This window comes from Lithobates pipiens, unplaced genomic scaffold (assembly GCF_037356315.1).
Source record: "Lithobates pipiens isolate NorthernLeopardFrog02 unplaced genomic scaffold, aLitPip1_a1.2 Scaffold_27, whole genome shotgun sequence".
Taxonomy (NCBI): domain Eukaryota; kingdom Metazoa; phylum Chordata; class Amphibia; order Anura; family Ranidae; genus Lithobates; species Lithobates pipiens.
Genome location: NW_027507788.1, coordinates 118,611,455 through 118,628,408, shown reverse-complemented (window position 1 = coordinate 118,628,408; position 16,954 = coordinate 118,611,455). Strand labels below are relative to the sequence as shown.

At 44.1% G+C, this 16,954-nt stretch overlaps 1 protein-coding gene across 1 annotated transcript in view; it reads right to left on the bottom strand.

Annotated features, from left to right (window-relative positions):
• The window catches only part of LOC143934094 (sulfotransferase 2B1-like), a 179,119-nt gene that overhangs the window by 83,642 nt on the left and 78,523 nt on the right, over window positions 1-16,954 (bottom strand). The window contains exons 2-3 of the mRNA XM_077457407.1: window positions 6,162-6,303; window positions 2,966-3,174 (exon numbers count right to left, since the gene is read on the bottom strand). Coding sequence (XP_077313533.1) covers window positions 2,966-3,174; window positions 6,162-6,297 — 345 coding nt within the window. The 5' untranslated portion in view covers window positions 6,298-6,303. The remainder of the gene's footprint in view (window positions 1-2,965; window positions 3,175-6,161; window positions 6,304-16,954) is intronic.

The window sequence follows — 16,954 nt, the reverse complement described above, 5'->3', positions numbered from 1 at the left end:
ATACCTTGGTTTACTCTGAGTACCAGAGAACTCCAACTAAAAATTGGTTGACTGATCTCACTCCTATCTGCGGCATTAATGCTTGTGGACACTGCCACATTTGTAAATATGTGCATAAAACTGATTGGTTCACCAATCTTGACGTGACAAAGAACTTCAAGATCCACTAATTCATTAACTGCTCTGTGACTACAGCAGTATATATGCTATACTGCCCTAGCAATAAGGCCTATGTGGGCAAAACGAAGAGACCACTTTGTGTTAGAATTGGTGAACACGTAAAAAGTATATATACAAAAAAAAGGATGACGAGCCTTCGCTGGCAGTACATTTTGCCCAGTTTCATCAGGGCAACCCCACTGGTTTAAGAGTGAAGGCATATACAGTGGATTTTAATCCATGACCGCGTAGTGTGTGACTAATGGTTTTCTTTGAGACTGTGGTCCCAGCTCTCTTCAGGTCATTGACCAGGTCCTGCTGTGTAGTTCTGGGCCGATTCCTCACCTTCATGATCATTGATGCCCCACGAGGTGAGATCATGAAGCCCCAGACCGAGGGAGATTTACCATCATCTTGAACTTCTTCCATCTTCTAATAATTGCTTCAACAGTTGTTGCCTTCTCACCAAGCTGCTTGCCTATTGTCCTGTAGTCCATCCCAGCCTTGTGCAGGTCTACAATTTTATCCCTGATGTCCTTACACAGCTCTCTGGTCTTGGCCATTGTGTAGAGGTTGGAGTCTGTTTGATTGAGTATGGGGACAGTTGTCTTTTATACATGTAACAAGTTCATACAGTTAATGAGTGGAGAACAGGAGGGCTTCTTAAAGAAAAAATAACAGGTCTGTGAGAGCTGGAATTCTTACTGGTTGTTAGTTGATCAAATACTTATGTCATTCAATAAAATGCAAATTAATTACCTAAAAATCATACAATGTGATTTTCTAGATTTTTGATTTAGATTTCGTCTCTCACAGTTGAAGAGTACCTATGATAAAAATTACAGACCTCTACATGCTTTGTAAGTAGGAAAACCTGCAAAATCGACAGTGTATCAAATACTTGTTCCCCCCACTGTATGTTCTAAATTTATTACTAGAAGAGGTGATTTTGATATCATCCTTCACCAGAGGAAAAAATAGGAATTTATAGACTCAGAACTTTAATTCCCAATGGCCTCAACAATGAATGTAGTGTAGCACTGGGCTCCTAAAGAGCACACAATATGTGTTGTAAATTTATTTTTTCCTAAGACTATAGTTGGGTCTTATGGTTAATTTCTCTAGTTTTGGAATCAATTTGGCTGGACTGTACTATGTTCTGCCTGGTCATGGGTGTAGGTATCACTTTTGACAGGCATTGGAACACAGTCTGGTTGGACGCATTGGGTACCAATCTCTATCTCTGAGCCAATCAGTGGGTGCGTTGTCTCGCTCTGTATTCCGGGAGAGGGTACTTAAGGTGCTGAGGTCACATGGTTCTTGGTTCTGGTCCAGAAGTATGTTCTGACTCCATGGTCCTGGTCCTCCTGACCAGCCCCCAGAGGCCCTCATGGCCTGGGGTTACAATCCACCCATTTCCGAGTCTTGGGACTGGCTAGTCCAAGGCGCGGTAACTGGAGGGAGGATTCTAAGGTGGTCCTATGCCGTCTTGGGTTTGGAGAGGCCCAGCAACTCAAAACGCAACCAGGGGAGGACTCTTCAGAAGAGGGCCATGCATGAGGCTGGCTGCTCAGTAAGAGACTGGAAGCTGAGCTGTAAGGACACTAATTGAATCCGAATTTATTACGGTATAGCCGGACCGGCTGCAAGATACTGATACTGTAAAAGAAAGTTGCTAATTTCATCCTTCGGTTACAACTAAGTTCCTGTGAGAGACTTTTCTTTGTGTTCATCTAAAGTTTTACAACCAAGTCTGTGGCAGAGAATTTCCTAAGCTAAAATCACTTGTTGGCTGCTAAATCCACAAACAAGGATTTATCCAACAGTTGAAATATCCAGGTGCGAGTGGCTATTCCCTGGATCATCTAGAGAGAGACATCTTTAAGTGTCAGCAGTTTCCAAAACTGCCTGAGCTTCCTACCCATACCTTCTATTCCCAACTGAGAGACTGTGTTTCTGTTCAATGTTTTATCCGTCTCTGCAGTTTAGTGGGCCATCAACCTCGGAAACCCCTAGACGAACAACTAGCGAGAGATGTTAATGGTAAGCCCAGCAAAACCAGACGCTCCTTCGGGGGTCAGTGCTACAGTAGTTTACAACACTTCCTGGAGGACATTTAACTGGTACTCAATAGTTGTATAATTACTTGCCAGATGCCCTCAGTAGAGTATCTCGATAAGATGGGCTAGCCCCTTTTTGTTCATTTTTCCCCTATTATTTTGGCTATTTAGGAAAGTTCTGTGTCCACACCCTCCTATTTGCTGTAAATTACAAGAATTTTCCATAGTTAGAATCGCCAATATATTTGATTTGTAAGCACTCAATGGTATTTTAGCTATAATAGAGTGATGAATGTGGAGGAGAAGTGTTAATGCATGACATCTTGTGGTGAAAAGGCATTACTACATTGAGTAAATGGTATATAAAGATGATGCAAGTAAACCCCTGCTCGCTCTGAGAAAGCTAGTGGTGATTGGCTAACGACTGTACCAGATATTGTTTTCGTTTATTCCATGGTGGTATGGTTGACACAGCCAAGACAGCAAACCTTGCATTGTCTTTTTTCTGAAATTCATTACTGTGTGTGTTGATCCAGGGAATCCTTTTTATTCTTTTATGTCATTTATGTAATAAAAACCCTACCTGTCAGCAGTTTTGTCAAAAGTGAGTTTAGTACCACATACCCAGTTTGGATATAGGTACCTTTTTATAGGTAAGTAAATGCTAGCTTTAACTTTTGTACAGTTCCTAAGCCAGTAATTTAGATTTCAAAGCATATATAATAGTCAGGTTGTCTCATACCCACCTTTGCTTTGGATTTGAAAAACGATTTTGCAAACAAGTGGTGGGGGAGGTGGGAGGATATGATTCTTGGCTGGGTAAGTTTTTTTTCTTGTTCTGGAAAATCAATAGTCTCTTGCCATGGTGCTCTTTCATAGCTTGATATACTCTGACATACTGTTGCATCCCCATTGTGTTTGATTAAACTCAAGATCTCTATCATCCAATTTGTACCTGTAAACAATCCAAACACAATCTATATGGATAACGAAAAAAAGCCAGTGGGGGTGATTTACTAAAACTGGACTGTGCAAAATCTGATGCAGTTCTACATAGAAACCAATCAGCTTCCAGATTTTATTGTCAAAGCTGAACCGAACAAGCTGAAGTTAGAAGCTGATTGGCTACCATGCACAGCTGCACCAAATTCGGGGAATTCCAGTTTGAGTAAATCTTCTGCATTGAGTTTTATAGTGAATCTTGGAGGATTACATCCACATTCCCACAGGTTAAGAGGATTTCAGCTAAATTAGAGTTACCTAAGATCAGTTTACAAATAGTGATGCACAGTGACGAACAGTGATAGTAGCATAGTTGCCAACATTCTGAAAAAATGTATAAAAAAAACTTCTTTTGTATGTAAGCGAAATCTTATTTTAATTAGGATCAGGACATTCATTTGTAGGTGTGGCTTGGCTGAGAGAAAGAATGTGGGGCACGTAGCATTAAGATAAAAAGCCTTCTGTGGGCAGTAGCCTCCCCAGCACCCCCTAATACCTACCTGAGCCCCATCTCTGTCCAGCAATTTGCACAAGTCCCTTTGCCATCTGAGACTCTCCCTCCTGATTGGCTGAGATATAGCAGCAGCGTCATTGGCTCCTGTGGCTGTCAATCAAAGTCAGTTAGCCAAGCAAGGTAGAGAGGGGGACCAACGGCCGCTTCTTATCTAAATGGTTACACAGAGCTGCAGCTCAGCTCGGGTGCCCCCATAGCAAGCTGTTTGGAAGAGGGAGGAGCCAGGAGCAGTGAAGGGTAACCTGAGACGAGGTGGATTCAGGCTGCTCTGTGCAAAACCAACTGCACAGAAAAAGCAATAATATGTTTGTTATTTAAAAAGAAAATCAAAAGAGACTTTACAATCACATTAAGTCTTCATCCTTCCCAAGAGATCTCCTGAGAGTCAGCCAGGTGGGTCGGTGAAGAGTCAGTGGGGAGAACAGGTGTGAGAGTTAGCCTGAAGGTTTTAAAGTTTTGCTGAAGTCAAGTGGGTAAATAACCTACCATTCCTATCCAAGTTATTAACCCCTTAATAAGTAACAAAAACAAAGTCACAAACTGTACTCTGATTCTGGGTGAAAATTCAGTGTGCATGGCTGAGCAGGAGTGGGGGATACAAGTTCACCAGCAGTCCCTACAGGGGTGTGCTACATATTATACACATTCTCTGCCTTATAAATATGTATGGAAAAAAAATAATCCCACTTTTTATGGAAAAGGGGCAGTGGAAAGTGTGCTGCCTCTGCAGGACATAGAAAATGCATTTGTGTATTCAGCCGGTGTTGGTTTCAGATTAAGTGTTGGTTCACACTGGGGTGACTTGTCAGTCCATTAAGTGCAATGGAACTGTTCTAATCTTAGAAAAAGGTTCCTGCACTACTTGGGGGTGACAATGGAGTCCCTTGCATTGACTTCTATTAAAGAAGTTGTTTGCAAGCCATGCCAAAGTCGCACTGTGCGGGGTGGCTTCAGAGTCAGGCGACTTTGAAGCCACCCCAGGGTAAACCATGCCTAATTGTTTTCATTATGTTGCCACCTTGTAAACATTTTTTGTATTTGATGTTATTTTCTGTATTTCCTTTTCCTGAGTGTGGGCTTGTGTAATGCGTCCTTCCTCCTACAAGAAACACACTGGGGCTAGGAAAGGCCAATACTCCTTTTTGATCACCTAAACAATTACTACATCAATCTGCAGCATTTTATTGTAATGCCACAGCTTTCTGCATGCAATAAAGTCATTCATGGATTTTCAGTGTTTGTTGTCAGTTCAGTTATTTGACGAAGACTTTCCGCAGTGAGTGTCTCTACTATATACAGGACAGTCATAGAGGTCTTAGAAAGGGATAGTCACTAATACAACAATTGGAGTCAGAATAGAACTGCATTCTCCAGTCTGCAGTAACAAAATCATTCTGTAGTGAAACTCCAAGAGTCTGTGCCTGGGTATTGTAATCTCATTGACTACTTTTCCATGATAAATACAGAGTTTTCTTGTTATACTATTATGGTATATTGTAGAGTCAGGAGTTTGTTCCTGTTCTGGAACACTTATCATGTATTCATTACTATTGCACAGGATCGCATTATGTATGCATTAATATCTTGATAATGACATGTAGTGGTAATTCAGTGTAACTATTTATATATTTGTTAATGGTATAATCCAGCTTCCCAGTTTGTAGGGGCTAGCTAAACAAGAAGTTTGCTTTTCTTTTTTTTTCTGTGAGAAATCATGCTTACCTAGGTGGATGCAGCCTCGGTCTGAGGCTGCATCTGTCCCACACCGGCTTTCAGACCAGAACTGAGCAATCAAAACTGCTAATTGCTCAGTTCTCACTGCTTTATTTACAGAGAGCTGGTGACTGGCAATCATCGGCTCTCTGCTCTGCCCCCCCCCCCACTCACTGGAGCCCTGGGATGTGGAGGGGGTGGGAGTGTCTGGCTCAGGCTCTCAGCAGCTCACTGAGAGGCTGAGCCAGGTGCTGGCCAGGCTGGGAAAAAGATCACGACCATATGGCTCTGTAACATCAGCGGACAGCAGGTTTCAGCCCACTGTCTGCTGAAAACGGGTCACAGGAGTGCAAGAACTGCACTCCAGTGATCCACAGGAGAGCTTTGGCTGTACTTCTCCTTTTTAATTTAGTCCTTAGACAGACCAGCCCCTTCTTCATGCTCTCTCAGTCAGCTGCCAACTATCTTAGCAGGCACAAGACTGAGAGCATTATTGTCTCTTTACACTTCAAGTGACTATTCCAATGCACTGCATTTTAAGAATTATAACTAAGTTGGATTAAACTGCAATGTTTTTTTGGAGAGTTGAGCTGTCTTTGGAGGGGACTCATGCTGGCAGCATGGGCCGAACCATATAGAAGATATGTCAATGGCTAAAGCACTCAAACAACAGTTCCTGTAAACTTGTAACTAATAAATTTGCTTTCATTTACCTGATTTGGGGTAGGTAACATTGAAAATATCATCATCCAAGACTTTAAGTTCATTTTCCACATAACTGATACTCTTTTCTGAATGAACTTTGTGGGCAAATTTGACCCCCTTGTACTCAAAATGATCAAATGACATATTTATCTGTAATGAGATGAAAATACAAATGTTATAAATGAACAAAACCAATGACACAATCTGGAGCTAACTGCTCAGTAATGATTACACTACATAAGAGATTAGATAACACTGATCTACTGCTCCCAAAGGTCTCAAAAAGTCGAATCAACTCTCATTTTGGTCAGAGTTCATTGGTCAAACAAGGTAAGTGTATTTCTAAGCAAAAACACTCAGTACAACTGTTCAATACAATCACATTTTCTTATGTTTTGTCTCCTAAAAATGCTGTATGAACATCAGAAGTGCTTGTTGCTCACAGATATTTTCCTTCATTATATATGTGGCCTTTTTTCTACAAAGATATGCCATAGCAATGTCACCCAGTGTAAAAGCTGAATAAAGGGACCCTGCCACATCAGTGTCAATTTTGCAAAGAAAAAAACCCACCTATAAAAGACAGGGAAAAATATATGAATAGAGCTCTGTAACAATATAAACAACTCTGTGGCAAGGCACACGTTGCCCTATTCTGTGAAGCAGAGCAAAGAGCAAAGTCAATGCAGAAATCAATAAGTGATAAGTCAAAGTTATGAGGAAGTCAAGGGAGTTTATATTGTGCATTTCCAGCTCATGAAGTAACAAGTAAAGGCAAGAGTAGCGCTTGTTCATACTATCTCCATTGAACTTCATTGACCTGCAGGGATCAATGCAGGCTCAACGCAAGGGCACATAGAAAACAATTGTTTTCACATCGCAGCACTATGTTGAGGTGGGTTACGTAGAAATGCAGACAACGGGAGTCCAGCACTATGCCTGGGAGCTGAAACAATCAACTCATGGTCTTCTGATGCTAATACAGATCACTCCATCAAAGTGTGCTGTAGATGTGAATGCAAACACTATTCTTCCACATAATGTTTGTATCAGGATTGTGTGAGGGGTTAGCTCGGCAGCGGGTGTGTGTGACCCCCTGGATGGGTTCACAACACAAAGTCAGGCACAGCAGACAGCGGTGTAGGTTCAAAAAACAAAAGATCCGGTTTATTTAGGCTACATGCAGTGATACATATAACAGCCAAACAAAATAAAACAAGAAAATAAATCCTGGTCAGCTTGACCTCTAACTATACACGTAGACTCCCTGTCTAACAACTGGGTGCAGCCTTGTGCTGTACCAGTCCCTGCCTTTGTTGTAAAGGTTTTGCCACACAGGCGTTAACTCACCGCACAGTACAGGTGACACACTCCCCAGTCTATACAACACAAAACTGGTTCCAGGATGGAGCATCTCCCTATGCATGCTGGGGTTTTTTGTAGAGGTCTTAATGAGCCCACTTACTACAGCTGGGCTCATTAACTCTTCCCCTCTAATTGTAAAAGTCTGCATAAAGCCTGAATCTAGGACACACATATTTCCCATCCTGGATACAACCAGGTGATTTTACCTGCGTGCTGCCACATACCCCCCCCCCTCTTGTTTCAACCTTGGGGTTGTAACACAAGCAGCCAGACACGCATGTATCCGAGACAAAGCATCCACATTCCCCATTTTAACACCAGGGCGATGCTTAACTGTAAAGTTAAATTCCTGTAGGGCCAGGAACCACCTATTTACCCTTCTATTGGTCTCCTTGTTTTGAGCCATCCACTTTAAAGGAGCGTGATCAGTCACCAGGTCAAAGTGCCTACCTAGCAGATAGTACCGAAGGGAATCTAGAGCCCACTTCACTGCTAAACATTCCTTCTCAATCGTGGAGTAATTTACCTCATGGGACTTCAACTTCCTGCTGAGGTAAATGACTGGGTGCTCTTCCCCGTTCCAGACCTGGGATAACACTGCTCCTAACCCAACGTCTGATGCATCAGTTTGTACCACGAAGTCCTTAGAGAAGTCTGGTGAGTACAACACTGGCTGGCTACATAAGGCTGTTTTTAAGGACTGAAATGCTTCTTCAGCCTCTGGGGACCATTTAACCATAACCGACTCTTTTCCTTTTGTCAGGTTGGTGAGGGGCACAGCCTGAGAAGCAAAATGGGGAATGAATCGTCGATAATAGCCAGCGATTCCCAGAAAGGCTCGTACCTGTTTCTTGCTGTTGGGACGTGGCCAACTCTGTATGGCCTCGACTTTATTGACTTGGGGTTTTATCACCCCCCTCCCAATAGTGTACCCAAGATATTTGGCCTCCTCCTGTCCAATGGTACACTTCTTTGGATTGGCCGTAAGCCCAGCTTCCTGGATAGAGTCTAGGACTGCTTGTACTTTTGGCAAATGTGAGACCCAGTCTGTGCTATGGATAATCACATCATCCAGGTAAGCTGCAGCATATTTCCGATGGGGCCTCAGAATCTTATCCATTTTCCGATGGAATGTTGCCGGTGCATTCTGTAACCCAAACGGCATTCTCTTATATTGGAATGCCCCATTTGGGGTTACAAACGCAGTTTTCTCCTTGGCCGACGCGGCCAGGGGAATTTGCCAATACCCTTTGGTGAGATCAAGAGTTGTCATATATTGGGCTGTTCCCAGCCGGTCAATCAACTCATCTATACGCGGCATGGGGTAGGTGTCAAATTTTGTAACTTTATTTAATTGTCGAAAATCGTTACAAAACCGCCAGCTCCCATCAGGTTTGGGCACTAGTACGATAGGACTGGACCAGTCACTCTGGGACTCCTCTATCACACCCAAATCCAACATCCTTTGAACCTCCCCACGTATTGCCTCCCGTCGGGCCTCTGGTATTCTATAAGGTTTTAGTTTTACCCTTTCTCCTGGCGGGGTGATAATGTCATGCTCTACGCCAGATGTTTGTCCCAGAAGCTCAGAGAAAATCTCTTTGTTACGAAGTACAAACTCTTTAACCTCCTGTTGTTGGGCTTTTGATAAGGTGTCTGCCATTCCAACCTCAGGAACTAAGCAATCAGGCTGTACTTGTGACAAAGTCTCTGCGACTAGGGATTCCCTATCCCTCCAGGCTTTCAGCAGATTGACGTGATAGATCTGCTCCGGCTTTCGCCTTCCTGGCTGTCTAACCCTGTAGTTCACCTCACTAATTTTTTCAATTACTTCATATGGACCTTGCCATTTGGCCAGAAATTTGCTTTCAACCGTAGGGACTAGCACCAAGACCCTATCCCCCGGGGAAAAAGTACATGTCTTGGCCCCACGGTTGTACACTCTCTACTGTGCTAACTGCGCTTGGGTTAAATGTTCCTTTACAATTGGCATTACCTGTGCAATTCTATCTTGCATCAGGGCAACATGCTCAATCACACTCCTGTGAGGAAAACTCTAATTTTCCCAAGTTTCCTTGGCGATATCCAGCAGCCCTCTTGGGTGTCTCCCATAGAGCAACTCGAAGGGTGAGAAACCCGTAGAGGATTGGGGTACCTCCCTAATGGCAAACATCAGATAGGGTATTAGACAATCCCAATTCTTTCCATCTCTATCCACCACCTTCTTTAACATTTGTTTTAGGGTTTTGTTGAATCTTTCAACCAACCCATCTGTTTGGGGGTGATACACAGATGTACGCAATTGCTTCACTTTGTACAACTTGCATAATTCTTTCATAACCCGGGACATAAAGGGTGTACCTTGGTCCGTAAGCAGTTCCTTACAAATACCCACGCGGCTAAAAACAAGAGATAGCTCTTTGGCTATGGTTTTGGCCGAGGTATTTCGAAGAGGAATTGCTTCCGGATAACGGGTGGCATAGTCCAATATAACCAAAATGTACTGATGCCCCCTAGCGGACTTCATTATCGGACCTACCAAATCCATTGCGATCCTTTCAAAGGGGACCTCAATGATAGGAAGAGGTACCAGCGGGTTACGGAAATGTGGCATAGGTGCCGACTTCTGACACACAGGGCAGGAGGAACAATAATTTTCTGTTTCCTTCATGACCCCAGGCCAATAGAATCTCTGCAGTACCCTCTCTCTGGTTTTTTCTGTCCCCAGATGACCTCCCAGAATGTGCCCATGGGCCAATTCTAACACCAACTTCCTGTAAGGTTTGGGCACCACAAGTTGCTCAATGGTTTCTTCTGCCCTTTGAGCCACTCGATACAGCAGGTCCCTTTCCACAGTGAAGTACGGGTAAGTGCAAGTCTTATCTGGGTTCACTAACTCGCCATCTATTTTCACCACATTTTCCCGTGCCTTTATTAGGGTGGGGTCTTTTAACTGTTCTGTGGCAAAATTTTCCCTGTGAACCTCAAGGTCCGAAAACTCCACAGACGGCATGTTTTCAACTGAGGATGTTGGCTCCTCCCCAGTTTCTCGAGTTTCCCCCGCCAATACCGACAAGGGAAATTCAGGAGAGTCCTCACCACTCCCAGAGGAATTCTGGTCATCTTCCTGGTCTATAGGGGCACCAGTGGGGGGCTCAGGACAATCCCAGAGTTCCCAGAATTTTGGAAAATCCCTTCCCACAATAGCATCATGTGGTAAGTGAGACACTAACCCCACCTGATGAGAGAGGTTACCTTTGGGGGTCTCAAAAAACACTGAAGTTACAGGATACTCTCGGGTGTCCCCATGCACACAAATAACAGCCACCCTGTTCTTCCCAGAGACCTCTGTAGTAACTAATTCAGCTTTTATCAATGTTACCAGGCTACCTGAATCTAACAACACATCAACATGCCTACCATTAATACACATTTTACATAAATGTCTCTCAGGTCCCCGAATGGCAGTGCATGCAACTGTCGCAAACAGCGACTGACGTCTCTCCCTTATAAAGTCACATTGCATAGGCTCATCCACAACTGGGCAATTGGCTGAAATATGTCCCTCTTGCCGGCAGCGGTAGCAAATAATCTTTTTCGCTGCCTCTTGCAGCATGGGCTTCCTGGGCTGCTCCCGCCAGACCTTAGGTAGAACTCCCACCCTCTCACTCTCTCCACCCTCACCCCTTGGAGTCATCTTACCCGTCACTGGGGATGATCTGGTCTTAGGGGGGAAAGTCCGTGAGTCCCTGGAAGAGGTGGTCAGGTTCTCTGTAGCCAAGTACCTCTCAACCAGATCCACAAGTTTATCTGCATTTTCTGGGTCTCCATGGCTTACCCATTTTTGGATGGCAGTAGGAAGAGCTCTCAGGAAACGATCCATAACAACACGTTCCACAATGTTTGGTGCAGTCAAAGTCTCTGGCTGCAGCCACTTCCTGCTCAGGTGAATGAGATCATACATTTGAGACCTGGGAGGTTTTCCAACCTGAAAAGTCCAGTTATGCACACGCTGAGCCCGGACGGCCAGGGTGACACCCAGCCGTGCCAATATTTCTGCTTTTAGCACCACATAGTCTTTTGCTTGGTCAGGCTCTAGGTCATAATAAGCTTTCTGCGATTCCCCAGTTAACAGAGGGGCCACCAGTCCAGCCCATTGCTCCTTAGGCCACTTTTCCCTTTCAGCAGTCCTTTCAAATGTGGTCAAAAACACCTCCGGATCATCCTCTCCAGTCATTTTTGTCAGTAAACGGCTCACACCAAAGGATGCGGTATTATTGTAACCACTTGCTTCATTGGTCTGCGGACGTTGCTGTATTAATGTCTCTATTTTCTGTTGAAAATTCTGCTCTTGCTTCTGCAACAGGTCTATGAAGCGGGCTTCAGATCGCTGCTGGGCTTGTTGCTGAGCTTCCAAACTCTGCTGGTGAGCCTTCTGCTGATTTTCCAAACTCTGCTGCAAAGTTGCATTTATCTGCTGCTGGGCTGCAAGGCTCTTTTGTAAACCTGCATTTGTTTGCTGCTGATTTGCATTTGCTTGTTGCTGGTTTGCATTTGCTAGAGCCAGCTGTCTCAGTATCTCCTCCATGCTGGCCTTAACAAAAAAAAAAGTGCCCGCATTCTCCACCAACTGTGAGGGGTTAGCTCGGCAGCGGGTGTGTGTGACCCCCTGGATGGGTTCACAACACAAAGTCAGGCACAGCAGACAGCGATGTAGGTTCAAAAAACAAAAGATCCGGTTTATTTAGGCTATATAACAGCCAAACAAAATAAAACAAGAAAATAAATCCTGGTCAGCTTGACCTCTAACTACACACGTAGACTCCCTATCTAACAACTGGGTGCAGCCTTGTGCTGTACCAGTCCCTGCCTTTGTTGTAAAGGTTTTGCCACACAGGCGTTAACTCACCGCACAGTACAGGTGACACACTCCCCAGTCTATACAACACAAAACTGGTTCCAGGATGGAGCATCTCCCTATGCATGCTGGGGTTTTTTGTAGAGGTCTTAATGAGCCCACTTACTACAGCTGGGCTCATTAACTCTTCCCCTCTAATTGTAAAAGTCTGCATAAAGCCTGAATCTAGGACACACATATTTCCCATCCTGGATACAACCAGGTGATTTTACCTGCGTGCTGCCACAATTGTTATGACTTCATCGCCCTTCCTGCCAGGAGAAGTGGGCAGAGCTGATGCATCTCTCTCCAACTTCTCCCAACAGCAGTAGATCGCCGTTATAGTGTTCAATTGCTGGCCCATGGCTATTTCAAGTGATGTAGCTGCATGAGGGGTCTGGATCTTGTCTCCACTGAAACATAAAAAGAGGAAAGAGGGCACACCAACCTTGTGCATTACCAATGGTAGATTTTATTAAAAGCTATAACAGCAACAATCATACTCACATATGAGCGTGTAAAAGAGGCTTATCAATAGGTGAGACTGGGTCTCTGAACGTCTGCAACCCGGACCTGATGTTGGAGGGGTCAAATGGCATCACAAACAGCTGACACATTTCAAGGGTGTACCCTCTTCCTCAGAGCCAAAGCGATCAATGACCTATCTCCTCTGATTACCTCTATATATATATCCACATGCCCACGCCCAGACCAACACCCACCAGAACAAGCCACACACATCCAAGTGAACAAATTCCACCTGGTGACTCAAACTGATCACATGCCTATCCCCTGCTATGCTGAAGGTGCCCCCATCCAAAATTCAGGGGTGTACTATAGGCAGGGATTAGCGTGGGTGTAGCGCCTCCCAGAATAATCAGTATCTAATGACAGGATCATAGTATATAACTCATGGTACTGGCCAGAAAACGTAGCCATCAGGTCTGAGTTGCAGACGTTCAGAGACACAGCCTCTTTTACACACTCGTTTGTGAGTATGATTATTGTGTTCAGAGACACAGTCTCACCTATTAATAAGCCTCTTTTACACACTCGTTTGTAAGTATGATTATTGCTGTTATAGCTTTTAATAAGATCTACCATTGGTAATGCACAAGGTTGGTGCACCCTCCTTTCCTCTTTTTATGTTTCAGATTTAAAGCGGGATTTCACTGTGGAAAAAAATATTAAAAGCCAGCAGCTACAAATACTGCAGCTGCTGACTTTTAATAAATGGACACTCACCTGTCCTAGAGTCCAGCGATGACGGCAGCTGAGGCTGATCGATCGCTCGGCTCTCGGCTGCTGCCGCCACCATTCTAGGTGAGGGAATCAGGAAGTGAAGCGCTGCGGCTTCACTTCCAGGTTCCCTACTGCGCATGTGCGAGTCGCGCAGCGCAATAGGAATTGTCCGCGCTGTCTCTGGGACCCGTGTGTGTCCCAGCAGACAGCGCGCAGGGACAGGAAGAGGCATAGACTCCCACGGGAGTGTCTTTGACAGGTATCTGCACCCCCCTCCCCCCTGAAAGGTGCCAATTGTGACACCGGGGGGGGGGGGGGGAGGGTCCTGATGAGCGGAAGTTCCACTTTGTTCCCCCATTGTTCTGAGGAGGGCAGCAAGACTGCAGGCACTGTTTGATTTGGAGGGTTGGTAGCACCACTTATCCATAGAGTAAGCAGCCAAGCGCAGGAGATTATTGTTGTTTCCTTGTCTCCACTGACCGGGTCTATACACCCCTGAAGAAAAAAAGTGTAAATAAAATAAATAATTATGCAGTGTCTATGTATAATAATATAATGTTTATATATACCAAAAAGCCATACCTTTATGACCACGCACCTTATATTTAGTAGGTCCCCCTTTTTTCTGACAAAACAGCCCTGACCAATTGAGGCATGGACGCCATTAGACCTCTGAAAGTATGCTATGGCATGTGGCACCAAGCCGTCAGTAGCAGATCATTTAAAGCAGTAGTAAACTGCTAGGTGTGTGTTTGTTTTTTCCCAACCTGTAAGGTAAAGCCATAATGTGCTAGTATGCATGGCATACTAGCACATTATGTCAAACTTACCTAAAAAACAAAGCCCTCCAGTGCATCACTGTCACCACTGAGAGGGCTTCATTCTTCAACTGGTCTTCCTCCCGTGTTTGCGGACTCCGGCTGTATGAGCTGCTATAACGTCACTCCCGTGCATGTACAAAGGATTTGTCGCTTACAGCACAGAACTCTGAAGGAATGGCTTGGTGGCCTTTTCTTCAGAGCGCCGGTGACGTCATCGGCTGCATGTACAGTAAATATTTCCTAAACAGTGAACATTTAGCAGATATTTACAGTACCTATAGGTAAGCCTTATTATAGGCTTGTAAAATTATGAAAATGTGGAGATCGCAAATGTTAATAAACATGTGTAACCAATAGGGATGAGCCGAACACCCCCCGGTTCGGTTCGCACCAGAACCTGCGAACGGACTAAAAATTTGCGCAAACTTTAGAACCCCATTAAATCTATGGGACCCCGAACTTTCAAAATCAAAAGTGCTAATTTTAAAGGCTAATATGTAAGTTATTGTCATAAAAAGGGTTTGTGACCCGGCTCCTGCCCCAGGGGACATGTATCAATGCAAAAAAGTTTTAAAAACGGTTGTTTTTTCGGGAGCACTGATTTTAATGTTGCTTAAAGTGAAAAAAAAAGTGAAATATTCCTTTAAATATCGTCCCTGAAGAGTGTCTATGAAGTGGCCCATGTTTCCCGTGTTTAGAACAGTCCCTGCACAAAATGAAATTTCTAACGGAAAAAAAGTCATTTAAAACTGCTTGCGGTTTTAATGTATTGTCTGGTCCTGACAATATGGATGAAAATCATTGAGAAGAATGTCATGGGTATCCACCCCCCCATCCATTACCAGCCCCTTTGGGTCTTGTACAGATATTAAGGGGAACCCCATACCCAAATAAAAAAAAGGAAAGGCATGGGGCCCCCAGGCCCTATATACTCAGAAAAGCAGTATACAAGCGGTGCAAACAAGACAGGGACTGTGTAGGTTTGTTGTTAAGTAGAATCTGTTTGTAATTTTGAACTGGTACATTTTTAAAGTGTAGCTCCAGTAAAAAAACTATTTTAAGTTTTTTGGAAAACATAGGGAAGGCTTATCAACCCTGTAACATTTTTTTTTGCTGTTTGTGCACCTCTTCAGAAGATTTCCCCTCACTTTCTGTCCCAATAACTAATTTTTTTGAAAATTTGGGTTTTTTTATTAAAAGAAGGATTGGTATAAAGCATCAGTGGAGAGGAGACACATTTTTCCCATATCAACTCTCAAAGGAGACAATTTCCCTTCCTAGGGGTAGATTTCATCTCACTTCCTGTTGTAATTTGTAATGTTTTAAAGTAGGGGCCGTTTGTAATTTGGATGCTTTAAAGTAGGGGCCTGCCCTATATGCTCTGCAGAAATTTGGGCCTAAGGTGTTGGTGTTGCCACAACACTGTAAGCCCTCAAAGTGACTCCTGGTGGGCGCTGGAATGCCCTGCTGTGAATTATTATATCAAGAATTGTAACTACATGCCATTTTTGGGCCTTTGGTGGTGGTGGTGGTGTCATAACACTGTAAGTCCTCACGGTTACTCTTGGTGGGCGCTGGAACAGGCCCTGCTGTGAAATATTATATCAAGAATTGTAATTACATGCACCTGTTGAACGGGGGCAGAAAAATTGGGCCTTAGGCACTGGTGCCACAACACTGCAACACCTCGCAGAAACTCTAGTTGGAGAGCAGGAATGAGCCCTGCTTTAAAGTATTGCATCAAAAATTTTAATTACACACCCCTGTTAAACAGGGGAGGAAAAATTGGGCCTTAGGCACTGGTGCTCATGCCATGACGCTGCAACCCCTCACAGATACTTTAATTGGAGTGCAGGAATGAGCCATGCTGCAAAGTATTGCATCAAAAATTGTAATTACATGCCCCTGTTAAACAAGGGGCTGAATAATTGGGCCTTAGGCACTGGCGCTGGTGCCACGACACTGCAAACGCCCACAGATACTCTATTTGGAGCACAGGAATGAGCCCTGCTGCAAAGTATTGCATCAAAAATTGTAATTACACGCCCCTGTTAAACAAGGGGCTGAAAAATTGGGCCTTAGGCACTGGCGCTGGTGCCACGACACTCTAAACGCCCACAGATACTCTAGTTGGAGCACAGGAATGAGCCCTGCTGCAAAGTATTGCACTAAAAATTGTAATTACACACCCCTGTTAAACAGGGGCTGAAAAATTGGGCCTTAGCCACTGGTGGCGGCGCCCAGAAACAAAAATGTTCTTCCAAGCTATCAGCAGGATCATTGTGAAGAAAGAGCATAGTCAGCCAGCATAACAGGATAGTCACTCAGCATCAGAATAGGCAGTTTTGAAGGGATCTGAAATTTCTAAAATAATTATTCCGTTACATCCGCTTCAGGTACTTGGTAGCTGGTGGTGATCCAAGACTGATTCATCTTTATGAAGGTCAGTGGATCAACCAAGTCGGTGGACAGGCAC